This window comes from Micromys minutus, assembly GCF_963924665.1.
Source record: "Micromys minutus genome assembly, chromosome: 23".
NCBI lineage: Eukaryota > Metazoa > Chordata > Mammalia > Rodentia > Muridae > Micromys > Micromys minutus.
Window position 1 is genome coordinate 23,205,534 of NC_137958.1, and position 14,744 is coordinate 23,220,277.

The 14,744-nt window shown below is 40.9% G+C and overlaps 1 protein-coding gene across 1 annotated transcript in view; it reads left to right on the forward strand.

The window, feature by feature from the left end:
• Positions 1-14,744, forward strand: part of ADAM22 (ADAM metallopeptidase domain 22) — a 217,288-nt gene that overhangs the window by 157,334 nt on the left and 45,210 nt on the right. The window contains exons 10-17 of the mRNA XM_080936202.1: positions 105-176; positions 716-882; positions 2,115-2,199; positions 3,192-3,282; positions 4,437-4,488; positions 10,705-10,804; positions 12,631-12,702; positions 12,907-12,999. Coding sequence (XP_080792328.1) covers positions 105-176; positions 716-882; positions 2,115-2,199; positions 3,192-3,282; positions 4,437-4,488; positions 10,705-10,804; positions 12,631-12,702; positions 12,907-12,999 — 732 coding nt within the window. The remainder of the gene's footprint in view (positions 1-104; positions 177-715; positions 883-2,114; positions 2,200-3,191; positions 3,283-4,436; positions 4,489-10,704; positions 10,805-12,630; positions 12,703-12,906; positions 13,000-14,744) is intronic.

Sequence of the window (14,744 nt, forward strand, 5' to 3'; positions counted from 1 at the left end):
TTGTAAGAAAGCCTGAGGAATGTTTCTGGTATTTTCTATTCTGTCTTAAGATGATCATTTCCTGGTGACTCTGAACATCCTTCACTGTTATCTGTTGCTTTCAGTTTAAAAAACATCGGCTTTCTGTTGTCCATACAAATACCTATGCGAAGTCTGTGGTGAACATGGCGGATGTGGTGAGTACCGTCACCTATTGTATTTTCCATACTGTGTAGGACAGAGGTTTAGTAAAGATCCTCACAGTGGAAATCAGGAAATAAGCCTTTTCAGAGATGCCCATCACCATGGCCAAGCGGCCCACAATTAATTACCCTGCCTGTGTTTTCCTCAACACCACACAGGTTGTGTAGCAGCCACTTCCTGGTAGACTCTTTATTGTTATGCTTTTTTTGTTAGAAAAACTTAAGGTTTCATAATTATTTTTATCTAGGGTGCCAAAAAAACTGGACTCAGGGAAAGCTTTGAATTGGGCACAAATATTTGTTAAAAGAAAACCACTTTTGTATCTAAAATGAACTTTGCTGTGTTTTCCTTGGTAAATAATTTGATTCCATGTTCTTTAGGGGAAGTGCATTCAAACTGCAAAATTAATGACCTCTTTTAAGAACACTCATGTCTCTTTAATTACAACAAAGTTATTTCCATGAAAGGGGCTTTGTAGTGCTTCATCAATCGATTTTACTGTGTAGCTGATGCTATCACCTTGTTAATCTAGATCTATAAAGACCAACTTAAGACTAGGATAGTATTGGTTGCCATGGAAACCTGGGCTGCTGACAACAAGTTTGCCATATCTGAAAACCCACTGGTCACCCTGCGTGAGTTCATGAAATACAGGAGGGATTTTATCAAGGAGAAGGCTGATGCGGTTCATCTTTTCTCGTATGTAACTTTTAAAATGTGTTTAGTCCTGACTCCACACTGAATGCTCTCTTATTCCTGACTAGAATGCATCCTTCTACCACGATATGACTGTGACGTATTGTGGTCTGGACATTTGAAAGATGCCTTGAGATATAGATTGTTAGAAAGTTTCATGATATGTAAGTGATTTGAGTTATGGTTGCATGTCTATTTCATTTGTTTCCCAATACTTAATCAGAGCATGTACTGAGTAAATATACTGTCACATGCAGATCAGGTTTTAGCAGTTCATTGCGTTCATTAAGATCAGAATATTTTAAATGTCACTGTTCTCTCTGGTGTGGGTTCTGAGTTAAGAGCTATGTCTCTGGAATTTATTGTCTTCTTTTTTCTCAGTCTTGTGTTCTTCCTTTTAGTGTTCTACACATTGACATAGCAGCAAAACATATTCTGTAGGATTTTAAGACCTTATCTAAAACCAGAACTACTGAGGACAATTCAGATGTGAAGGATGCACTTTGGTTGTTGTCTTTAATTTTTATCTAATTTTAAATTTAGAGGTAGCTGCCAGAGTCTGATGAGGAAATTGCATGTGTGCTTTACCCAGACTCCAGACATGCATTTTTTTTCTCGTTTTCTTTTGAAGTATAAATTGGAGACAGATGGCACTACCAAATACTGGAGGCATCCAGGGTAGTATCTTAAAAATAATGACAGCGCGTGAACATTCTTACGTAATGCAGAGTCGGGTTCGGATCTTCTCAGTTGTTCCAATGTCCCTTTTATAGCTGCATTTCTGTCTATTAACATCTACTACAGTGCTGTGCATCTCCTCCTTCAGGGTGAACATTTTTTCTCAGCCTTTGTCCACGTTGAATTTGACACTTTTGAAGAATATATACCGATTCTTTTAGATGGCTCTTCATTGTAGGAATGTCTGATCTTTTATCAGTAATTATATTTAAAATATTTATTATGGGTTCACACGCTACAAAAGTGAGTTTTATATTCTCAGGGTATTATGATCAGCAACATATTTTAATAGATATGTTCTTATATATTTATTAATCACCTGGAACCCTCAGAAATCTTTTTTTTTAAATTACATGTGTAAAAATAGTTTTCACATTCCTTCCTTACCTGGGGAATATATTGTATGCATTGAGAAAACAAATTAGAAAATAAACTTCGGGAGTGGCCTGGATGTTTGAACTGTGAACAGTAAGCCTTTTCCTTTCCTTTTCTGAAAGGGGCAGTCAATTTGAGAGTAGCCGGAGCGGGGCGGCTTATATTGGTGGGATTTGCTCGCTGCTGAGAGGAGGAGGCGTGAATGAAGTAGGTGTGAACATCTGTACAATACAAAGTGGTATGACGGCTGACAGTGCTCTCCTGATTCATTCTGCAGAGTCATTGCTCAGCCACTGTCTCCAGATGCTAGATTTGGTCATTAGTCACAAGTATGACTCCTTTGTGTGCCCAGAGGACAAAATATGACTCGATGATCATACTCATGTACTATATAGGATAATTTCCAGATTTAGCAGCTCACAGAATCTATACATTAACCTCCATTGAAAATGAGAATAAAGCCCAAGCATTTGTATTGTTGAATGAGGATTTTTTTTTTCTCCAGATTTGAGTAATCTGGAAGAACGTCCATGGAGAAGGGCTTACTCCTAACACACTAAACTTAATGGAAACACTGTAAAGGAAAATGCTCCCATCTTAGGAAGGCCAAAAACCGGAAAAATCAAAGATTGGCCACAGAGCATCCTGACTTCCTGAGTCTCATTATGTTTGTTTGCTAAAGTTGCTTTCTGTCCCACAAGGGACGAAAATGAGCGCCAGACACATATACTTCCATTATGTATTATTCAAAAGACTGGCTTGATGCTATAGTTATTAAGATTTTCGGGAATGTTCTCAAGTGAAAGTTGGAATCAGAATTATATTTAAGCTTCCAAGCTATGAGATGGCTGATTCTCTGAGTCATGTTTTTCCTCCTAGGCCTTAATCACATTTATATGTGTTTGCTACTATGTAATCCCCAGGGTGTGGTCAATACTAGCTACAGGATGCTTAGACTATGCCAAAGGCAATGTTGAGGGTATGGTAGTGCATGCCAACAATCCTACCACCACGGAGACTGAGGCGGGTGGCTTACCATGAGTTGGGGCAAGCCTAAACAACATAGAAGCCCTGTCTCAAAAACATATCACACACTCACACAAAGAACGAAAATGCTTAGAAATGACTTGTTTTCAGCAGTTTGCGCTATTTTCTCTATCCTTTCTTAAATTTATATATCTTTTGGTTTTGCTTTTCAGTTTGGAAAAACGGATTTAATGGCAGTTACGCTTGCTCAGTCATTAGCCCACAATATCGGCATAATCTCAGACAAGAGAAAATTAGCGAGCGGTAAGTTTTCGCCCTGTGTGATTTAGTTGTATTTATTAAGATAGACAGCCTGTTAAATATTTTGTAGCATGAGATTTAATTCAGTTGCTTGATCATGACTGTGGGCAATGGAGAAAGATACAGAAACCAGCAACAAAATGTTGCTTTCAGAAGTAATAAAGGGGATAATTACATCATTTTTGAAAAATTCTCCATGTATAGCCAACAGTGAAGCCACATGATGATGAAGTCAAAGCTGGATGTAACTCAAGGAAGGACAAAGACAGCTCATTTTGGAATGCGAACTTTTCTAGTGGAGAATTCTCAGTGGTTTGGGGGCTTTGGCTGCATTTTGTTATAGTTTTCTTCACCTGCATACGGGTCACAACCCAGCACTTCCTTGTGATTCAAGGCCTGGGAGTGTGTAGCACAACTAAACCACACTAGGCCTTAGCATCATGAAGGAAAAAGATGTCTAAAGCAGGTAGTTACCTCACTATACCATGACAATTGAAGCAAGTTTCATCACATATGTGTTTATTTAGCTATTTTAGCAATGGATATTATACATATGGACAGTCGTAGTAATAAGGTAGTAACCATTCCTTCCTGAATGATGGAATGCCAGCTACTCATTTACATTTCCAGAGGTAATAGGACACCCATTATAGATGAAGTGGATAGATCATAAGAAAATATTGTCTTCAGGATTAAACATACGTTAACTGAAAATTGGGATTTTCAAGGCAGGCAGCCTGATTCTGAGGACTTCCTGTCTGAGCAGTCATTATTCTCTCCTGCTTCTCCCAGAGGCCCCCGACCCCCCCAGAGGACTTTAACAGTAGGAAGGCACTACACTATTTCCCGTAAAAGCTGCTGAACCTGGGGATCCTGTAGGGGTGCCCTTATCTTCTCACTAGTCCCTTGGTATTTGTCTTCGAAGTAGCTCTTTTGAGTGGTTTGTAAACACAACCACTTGTGAAGCATGGGGCAATGTGTATGACCCCCATGGGGTCCAAATGCATTTTTTTTTACACATTGCAGCCATAGCATCTGTGTAAGTACACTTAGAAAGCAACACTTAAAGACCGTTTTGGACACGAAGATAAAATGAAAGGCACTTCGCTGCAGCTGCGTTGAGTTTGTAACAGGTGTGTGTGTTCCTTGTCTCTTAGGTGAGTGTAAATGTGAGGACACCTGGTCTGGGTGCATAATGGGAGACACCGGGTGAGTCATTTCCACTTCACCTATATGCTACTGACACCGGATAACTTAGCTCATAGAACCGCACTACAGGCCTTTATGAGAAAAAGCAGAAATAAGAATTTTTTTGATGGACCTGCATGTAAAATATTATGCGAAATAACCTCTTATTTAACACAAAACAAACAATGAGAAGTTAATGGGAAGCCACTAAGAATTTTTTCAGTCTTACAGTAGAATTTTTATATTTTTTACTGATTTTATTGGATATATTTTATTTACATTTCAAATGTTATCTCCTTCCCCATATTCCCCTCTATACCCTCTATCCCCTTCCCTCTCCTCCTGCTTCTATGAGGGTGTTCACCCACTCTCCCACTCCCTACCTCCTCTTCAACCCTGACATTCCTCTACACTAGGGCATCATGGGCCTTGGCAGGACAAAGGGCTTCTTCTCCCATTGATGCCCAACAAGGCCATCCTCTGCTACACATGCAGCTGGAGCCATGGGTCCGTCCATGTGTGCTCTTTGGATAGTGGTTTAGTCTCTGGAAGCTCTGGTTGGTTATTGTTTTTGTGCGGTTGCAAACCTCTTCAAGTCCTTCAATGTTTTCTCTAAAGTCTCCATTAAGGACCCCATTCTCAATTCTATGGTTGGCTGCCAGCCTCCAGCTCTGTATTTGTCAGGCTCTGGCAGAGCCTCACAGGAGACAGCTATATAAGGCTCTTGTCAGCAAGCACTTTTTGGCATCAGCAATATTGTCTGGGTTTTGTGGCTGTATATGGGCTGGATCCCCAGGTGGGGCAATCTCTGGATGACCTTTCCTTCAGTATCTATTCCAAACTTTGTCACCATATTTCCTCTTGAGAATACTTTTGTTCACCCTTCCAAGCAGGACTGATGCATCTGGATTTTGGTTATCCCTCGACTTGAGCTTCATGTGATCTGTGAATTGTATCTTGGGTATTTCAAGTTTTTGGACTAGTATCCACTTAACAGAGAATGCATACTATCAGGGTTTTTTGTTGTTGTTGTTTTGTTTTGTTTTTCATTTTTGGGTTTGTTTTTTTGTGATTGGGTTACATCACTAAGAATGATATTTTCTAGATCCATCCATTTGCCTAAGAATTTCATGGAGTCATTGTTTTGAATAGCTGAATAGTACTCTACTGTGTAAATGTACCACATTTACTGTAATCATTCCTCTGTTGAGGGACAAGGGACATCTGGGTTCTTTCCAGCTTCTGGCTATTAGAAATAAGGCTGCTAAAAGCATGGTGGAGTATGAGTCCTTGTTGTATGTTAGAGCATCTAACATGGTACATGCCCAGGAGTGGTATAGCTGGGTGTTCAGGTAGTACTATGTTCAATTTTCAGAGGAACTGCCAGACTGATTTCCAGGGTTATTCCAGCTTGTAATCCCACCAACAGTGGAGGAATGTTCCTCTTTCTCCACATCATGGCCAGCATCTGCTGTCACCTGAGTTTTTGATCTTAGCCATTCTGACTTGTGTGAGGTAGAATCTCAGTGTTCTTTTAATTTGCACTTCCCTGATGACTAAGGACTTTGAGCATTTCTTTAGGTGCTTCTCAGCCATTCAATATTCCTTAGTTGAGAATTGTTTGTTTAGCTCTGTACCCCATTTTTAAATTTGGTTATTTGATTTTCTGGAGTCTATCTTCTTCAGTTCTTTGTGTATATTGGATATTAGCCCTCTACCTGATGTAGGATTGGCAAATATCTTTTCTCATTATGTTGGTTGTTGTTTTATCCTAATGCAGTGTCATTTGCCTTACAGAAGCTTTGCAATTTCATGAGACCAGCTAGGGTAGAATTCTAATGAGTTAAAGTCACTTTCTTCTTCTGTTAGGTTTGTTCAATAAATCTGTCCCCCTACCCCATTGCCTTGTTTTTGTCTCTCTCAAGTCAGCTGTTAAACTGATGCTCAAAATGAGACTAACAACGTGGCCTGTATTTTTAGTTGTGTCAGGTCCACGGTGATGATTGTGTGATCGCTTCATAGCACAGGGTCATTGAACAAGGAGTTAGGAACAAAAAAAAAAAAAAAAAAAAAAAGCAGACTTCTCTGAAAGATTTTCATTTTCATGTGGCCCTATCTTCACACACCGTCAGACTTCAAGTCTTGTCTCCCCTCCACCCCCATAAATTCTTAGAACTGTTCCTTTTGCACCAGACCATTGAGCCCTGCCTCAGAGTTCACTTTTCTCGTGCAGTTATTATTTTGATGGCATTGCCCATGCTCAGGCATCTTCCAGGCTTTGTGTTTTACCTCATGACTCCTGTTTCCAGCAGCCTTAAAGGGCTGTAGAGCAGAAAACTGCACACCATTGTTCCACGGTTTTAAACCGTGAGACAAGGACCGTGTTCTCCCTCACTGCCTTTCTTCCTCGCAGAGGCAGCCACCATGTTGATTTTGGTCATTATTCATAGGTTCTTTGTGATATTTTCAGTCTTGGTGTATGTATATATGGAAAGCAGCATAGCTTCTCAGGATTTTGATTCATGAGATGTCTCACAGTGCCTATTTTCCTGTCTCTTGCCTTCTGGGATAACATTATGTTTGTTAAGATTAATCCAGAATCTCAATGTGTAGCATTGTTCACTAACTACCAGTGTGCTACCCAGAGCATTTGTGAGTCACAGCAGTGAAGAATAAAGTTCTTTCAGGGGAGGTAACTCACCACCTGTAATCCCAGAACCTGGAAGGTGGAGGCAGGAGGATTAGAAGTCAAGGGTTATCTTCTACTACAGTGTGAATTGGAACTAGTCCAAGATATACAAGGCTGTCGCAGAAAACAAGCAAATGAAAAGAATAAGGCTCAAATTTCTTACGTTAGTGTTTAGGTGATTTATATGTCCATATCTTTATTCTCATTAACCATCTCATTTCCCACAATTCTGACCGATTTTCTTATTATGATTGTGGGTTTCTAGCATTTTTGATTTGCTACACATGGATTTTTGGCTTCTCCTTGATTTCCTGAATAAAGCACTTTTCTCTGGAATATCTTCCCCTGTTTTCTCTCATTTTCTAATCTCACGTCTAACCATCTTTACAGTTTGTCATGATTTTAACGCATGCATGATAATTTTTGTAAGTGATGTGTGCATGTGTTGCCGTGTGCAGGTGTTCGCGGAGGCCAGAGTTTCATTTGGTTCTTTTTTTTATTGCACTTTGCCCTTTTTTTCCTTTTGAGACAGAATTTCTCATTGAACCTGGAGCTCATCAGTTAGGTAGGCTGGCTGGTTGTTTACCTACAGGGACCCATCGTATAATCCCTACTGCCAGAGTTACACGTGGATGCTGCTGGGCTCAGCATTGACATGAGTGTTAGAAATCCGGTCTTAGTGTTGGTGCCTGTGCACCAGGCACCTTAGCATCTGAACCTCTTCCCATAGTGCTCTCTGCATTATACAGTAACTATGGTAACATACCTTCAATTGCAGGACATGGGAAGCAAAGACAGCTAGATTTTTGTAAGTTTGAGGCTAGCCAGAACTAAACAGTGAGACCCTGTGTCAAGTGGATTTTTTTATTTAATATATATGATTGTTTTTGATTAGGAATATTAAATTTGTATAAACAGTCTCTATAATGAGAAGTATAATTACAGAGAAATCGAATAGTCACTTAAAGATATTAAGATATATGTAGCTTTTCCCTTGGAATTCTTCAGACATTGAATAGATACACTCAAGAGAAAAAAACCCTTTGCATAAGTGTTATATGAAATGGCTGGTCTCTGTTCAGCATCATGTGCACCCCATGGGTATTTGCTTCCTGACATTCATTGGCACTGCTAATGGTGGCCACATGGTTGAAATCAATACTACCTGTTTACTTAAGGACATACTGAATACAATTCATACATTACCCTGAAGAATGGAAGGCAAAATTTCTGTGACCTGTAAACTTCAACTGTGTACATAAAACATAAAACAGATTCACTGTTAAAAAAATATGGAAGATTTGTTTTTCATGACTGCAGAGGGTCCAGGCTTCCCCTTGTAAAGTGTGCAGGATGCTGGAATAGGCTGTGATCCCAGTGAGAACCTTTGCAGGAAGTAGATTGTTTCTCCCCATGGGACAGGGTCTCCTGTGCCCTATGCTGGACTTGAATTCCTCCTCCTGCCACTACTTCTGGAGGTCTGGGATTTAAGGCATGTACTGCCGTGACTAACGTCAAACAAGACCTTGGCATCTAAGGCGTCTAGAGTGAAAATTAGTGACGTTTTCCCTTGGGAGTTGGGAACTGTCTCAGTGTTGAGCAGAAGAACTTGGAGAGTCTTGCTTATAATGGACAATCTGGCAGAGACACACAGGGTGGGCCAGAAGGGAACGTGGGAAGAGTACCAGCTGGGAGTCGGGGAAAGGGAAGAGGAAGTAGCTCATGGAAGAGACTCTTCACCTTACAAATGATTTGTCTACTAGGGAAATAGTGAGGAATTAAAATAGTTTTAGATAAATTATACCCGATACAGTGACTTGGGAAGTATCTTAGCACAAATTAAAATTAGTTTATGCATATAATAATGAATTCTAGTAATTTACTTAGAGTATTAACTTTGCTATAAACAGTTAAGTCCTTGTAGGTTGGGGAGAGAGACATGACATGTTCACTGTCAGGGCATCGTGGTGTCTGTCCGTCCGTCACTGGCAAAGTGGAGATGAGATTGTTACGTTAAGCCTGTGTGGACTATGAAGTAAATCTTCCCAAAGCACAAAATAATAAATGAAACAACCAAAAGCCGCTCAATATGATCTTGTTTTCCTCTAAATAAAAACTCAAGATAAAACAGTCTTTCACACTATAAAAATAAAATTGATGTTTTCTTTCTTCTTTGGTACTCATAGTTGGTAAAAAAAAAAAAAGTTACCACATTATAATTTAATTTTTTCACTTTCCTTTTTACTGCTGTTCTATGAGTTTGGGCTCCTGCTACATATGTAAATATTCATCTTTCAACCGCCATCATTCTGAAACCAACTTTCAAAATTGAGATTATTAGCTCCATGCTCCTCTACTGCTGCTGTTTATTCTATTGAGAGTTTATCGGACCTTCGTCCCGTCGGCATCTGGGTTACGCTCACGTTCTTTTCATTCACATCACGCCACTGCAAATGCTTGTGTAAATCTTTGTGCATATTTTTGTTAGGAAAAGAAGAAAACCCTTGGCCATGCAGCTTTCAATCCTCCTCCCAAGCTTGGGGTGAGCGATGAAAGCCAGACGGCTGAGTCTGAGGCTGGGGCTCTTTGGTATCTTGGACTTGATGGCCTGAGGCTTCACAAGGGCTTTGATGGCCTCTGCACATGCGCGCACTGCCTTTGCACTGTTGGCCTGCATCTTCTTCAGGCCTTTCTTGTTGTGCTTTTTGGCAAGGCGCATGTTCCTCAGGAACTTGGGGTCAACCCCCTTGAGAGAGTCGTATCTTTGTGACCGGGGTTTCTTGATGCCATTCCTGTGCCATTTGCGGGGCTGGCTGTGTGGTGTGGTTCTTGGACTTGGCCATGTCTGCACCGTAACCCGATCCTTAGTGTATACTGACATTTTTTTTTCTCTTTCCTTTTTCTTCTGGACCGTTTGTTATATATTTTATATATTTTTAAAACAACTTCAAACTTTAGAAAAAGGCACAAGACTAGTAGGAAAGGTCTTGTTGGTTCCCTGAATCGCATGCGACTAGGTTGGTGCTCCATTACCCTCAGACGGTTTGGGTTCATCACCTGTAGCAGGAACCATCCCTCCATCCAGCCACAGCGGAGTGAGGGGAACCGTGCTTCTCCACATCCAGGACCGACCCATACACCAGAAAAGCCATTTACAGCCGAAGCTGCAGAATGCAGCATTGTGCCTCATTCCCTTACCTCCTTCGGTCTGGAACATTCCCTTAGATTTTCTTTGACTTTCATGGCCTGGCACATATTATACATTATAGGTCAGGTATTACAAATTATGAATTTTGTAGAATTCTCTGGTGTTTGAGTTGCAGCTAGCTGCATGCTACCCATTCATTAGGAAATAAAAGTCTCTTTGGTTTAAGTTATAGGCTATATGCAAATAAATGAGCAGGGAACAGCTACTACATGTAGCTAACGTGTTTAGACATATAATGGTTGATGAATGTATGACCATACCACAGTGAACATATACAACTAGTAAATAAGCAAGGGAGGCTGACACTGTCCCATGGCGCTCACCCTCTGTTCTCCTGCAGGTACTATCTCCCTAAAAAGTTCACTCAGTGCAATATTGAGGAATATCATGACTTCCTGAGCAGTGGCGGAGGTGCCTGCCTGTTTAACAAGCCTTCCAAGGTAATAAAGCGATCAAGACTAACTATTTATGAATCATTGCACATTGCTGTAAACACCAGTTAGTGTCTTCTGGATCTACACAAGAGAGTGTTGCAACCTGACCGGATGGGTCACTTGTCTTTCTTTCCAGACCAGCTTTAATCTGGGACAGGAGGGTTATTCCGATGGCATAGCTAGCTGACAGAAATGACTGAGGATGCTGTTTGTTTTTCTTTCATCCTTTCTAGCTACAAAAGGCTGGGTATATATTTTCATTGTGTAATGTGAAAACTTTGGTTAAGTTCTAAATTAGTCGTATACAGCTAGGTAATAACAATTCCGCTTCACTAATGGTACACATTACCATAGGACAAACTATATTTAAAAGACAAAAAAAGAAAAAAGAAAAAACAAAACAATAACAGCAACAAAACAATGACAGTTAAGAAGTAAATAGGCTTAAAAATCTTCTTGTGATGAGGTCAAAACTCACTTTAGTTCCAAGAGCGAATTGTTGCTGCTCTGTAAAGCGGTGCTCACAGCCATAGTCCGGTTTCATATTAAATAGGTTAATAGACAGTAATTTTGTGATCACTTTCTAATCTAAAAGTAACTTTGTGCATGAGTCACATTTAGACCCTGGAGGCGCATGCCTGTAATTTCAGCACTCAGGAAGCTAAGAAACAAAGCTCACCATGTGTTCAAAGCCAGCTTGAGCTACTTGGGCAAGACCTTGTCTTAAAAGAAAAAAGGAAAAGGAAAGGTAGAGTCTGAAAATGCCATCCTGAAGCCTATTCCTTTGTATGCTAACCAAAGCTAATTGAAACAAAACAAAACAAAGACCCGAAGGGCTGGAAAGATGGCTCAGCAGTTAGGAACACATGCTGCTTTTCTTGGATCACCAAACACAGGTGCACACACATGCACCAAACACAGGTGCACACACATGCACCTAACACAGGTGCACACACATGCACCAAACACAGGTGCACACACATGCACGGTGGGGGGGGGGATTAAAATTAAATCCTAAAAGGGGAAATGAGAATACCTCTCAGTGTGTGTGTGTGTGTGTGTGTAAAACTTTAAAGGTTTATATTTTAATTTTATAAGTTTTATCTCCATATGTGTATGTGAATTACATGCATGCTTGTATCTAAGGACTCCAGAATAGCTCCACATTGTCAGAACTATGTTACAGACAATTGTGAGCTGTCATTCGGGTGCTGGGAACAGGACCTGGTCCTTTATAAGAGCAGTAGGTGCTGTAAACCACTGGGGGGAGGGGTCAGGAGGAATCTCGGACTTTTCAAAGATTTGATTCTCATGGTGATTTTAGACAGCTGACTAATCAGATGGGCAGCTTTTCTCACTGGCGGTGTTAAAATAGCAACATCTTGGCTATGAAGTTGGTTTCATCATCTTGTGTTTTCCTCCATTGTGCTGTGTTGTGTTTTATTGCTGGCTGTTGAATCCAGGGCCCCCCACACCAAGCATGTGTCATACTCTTAAGCACTTCCTTACCCAGCGCTTAGAATGTAGTCTAGGATTCCTAACTCCAGACTTCCCGTTGTCTTACTGAAATGGACTTTCATTGTCAAACTGTCTTTCGTCAATGGCTAGATCGTCTTTTATTTTGGCCACATATGGTATACATATTGTATAGTGTAGATACACAGTGCTAAATCTAAAGTTCCGGGTTCTAAGGTGGTAAACGTTTTACTCTAAGGTAAATAAGACAACATCAGGAGACAGTGTATACCAGGTATGTGACTGTGCCCTGAGCCCTGTGAGGTTTCGATATTGATGTGTCTGCACTTCAGCCTTGTCTTGTTTCCCTCCCACAGCTACTTGATCCTCCTGAGTGTGGAAATGGCTTCATTGAAACCGGAGAGGAGTGTGATTGTGGCACCCCTGCAGTAAGTCCCTGTCATTGTGAGGATCCTTTTTAGGTAGCTTGTTCTATGCTCTTTACATAGTACCAACATTGCATCTTTGGAATTTTATAGGATTTGTGGATGGATGGTTGTTATCGTGCGTTGGGACACTTAAAAAAGTATCTTGGTACTTTTGGGAAAACGACAATATTTTCTAATGTTTCATTAACTGCTTATATTCCTTAGGAATGTGCCCTTGAAGGGGCAGAGTGTTGTAAGAAATGCACCTTGACCCAGGACTCTCAATGCAGTGACGGCCTCTGTTGTAAAAAGTGCAAGGTAAATAATTTGCCGGTTAGCAGCCAAAGGTTGGAAGGGAGGCATGTGCTTAAACTGGTTAGGCTATGCATATATAACCCAAGAGCCCTGTCTAACACAGCAAATGACTGAATTTCCAGTGGCTACAAGGTCCTCCTGAAGTCTTCTGAAGTATGGCTTTGGTTAGTATTTCCATTTAATACTACCTGATGTCTTAAAACCAGCACATGACAGAGCTAGGGCCTGAACTCTGTTACTTCTCTGAGACTAGCTTCTCATCCTGACTCCCTGGGATGCAGACACCTTGAGGAGTACCAGGTGTTAACAAATCTTAGAATGCAAGCAGTTCAGTGTAGTCTGCTTTTCTCGTTGACCAGCCTGATGCATCCTTCAGCACTTAGGGAACAAGAGGGATCTTTGAGATAAGACAATACTATATTAACAAACAGATGAGGAAGGATGCATCTTTATTTCCTATCCCATTTCATCTTTAGACTTACCTCCAAATATTTAAATATTCACCTCATCTTAAAAGTTATTTAGGCCTTACCTTTCCTCACATGTTACCTGATATTAATAGTCTGTGATTTCTGAGCCCTAGGGGCCATCTGTCTCTGATTTATGTTTTTATGGAGCAGAGCCACACACTTGAATGGTAATTAGCAGAGATTCTCAGTTCATGTGTGTTGAGTGGCTAAAATGAACACGGATGGCACTTTCAAAGATTGTTTGCTGATTGGATAGCTTTAATGAAGAAAAGGAGACGGCATAGAAAATTACCATGGACACTCTCCTCTTTGGGCTAAGCACTTTAGACTCTCAGATTAAATCTCGATCTCCTGACTGGCACCAGCTTTCTGGTCTGGATAAGAATAAGTCTGTAGTCAGGGTGTACCTTGTGTTTTATAGGATGTTAGCAACATCCCTGGGTTTTACCCATTAGATTCTAGAACTGCCCCAGTCATGACAACCAAACTGTCTCCAGATGTTGTAAAATATCCCCTGTGGGACACCATCACCCCTGCTTGGTACGTCTGTTTTAGATAAGGCTCAGCAGTACACTTTCGGAATAGGCTCCACCATCCTGATTTTAATAGTTGGGCTGCTCTGATCTAAGGGTGCTAAGGAACCTGCTGAGACTGGCTGAGAGAGAGGTACAACTGAGCTGCTGACCCCCAGCCCTGCTAGCCGTGGCCCCTGTTGTTTCCAACTCACTGTCTCAGGTTTTTGAAGAGATGTCTGAAAGCCCTCTCAGCAGATTGCCTTTCATTTGGGCTCTGAGGAGGGAGTCAGGGAGCAGGACACTGTTCATGTTTCTATGAATGAAGGACAAATGCATAGATGGACCCAGTCCCCAATGTCTTCCTTTTGGAGAGGAAAAAAGAGAGGGGCCAGATGGGAGGCAGCTCCTGATAACTCGACACGTCCCTGTTCCACTTTGTTATAATGAGTTAAATTGCAGTGCGCAAATCCAGTGAGGCTCAAGGTTGGTTCTGCAGCATCACACCTGTAAGATGTATTTGAAACAAAGAAGCATGAAACCAGCAACTCCACAAGACCCGCCAGAGGCACAAGTAATAGAAAATTAGAAAAGAGTGGAAGACTTAGATTTAAATATATGTAGAGATGAGGCAGGGGTGAGAAGGGAAGCTCAGGGGAAAACAGCCTTGCTGGAAAGTAACTGTGGTGTGGTCTAAAACTTAACTTTGCAGTTCTCGGCGGATGAGGCAAGAAGACAGGAGCACAAGCTAGGGGTAAAGGTGTAA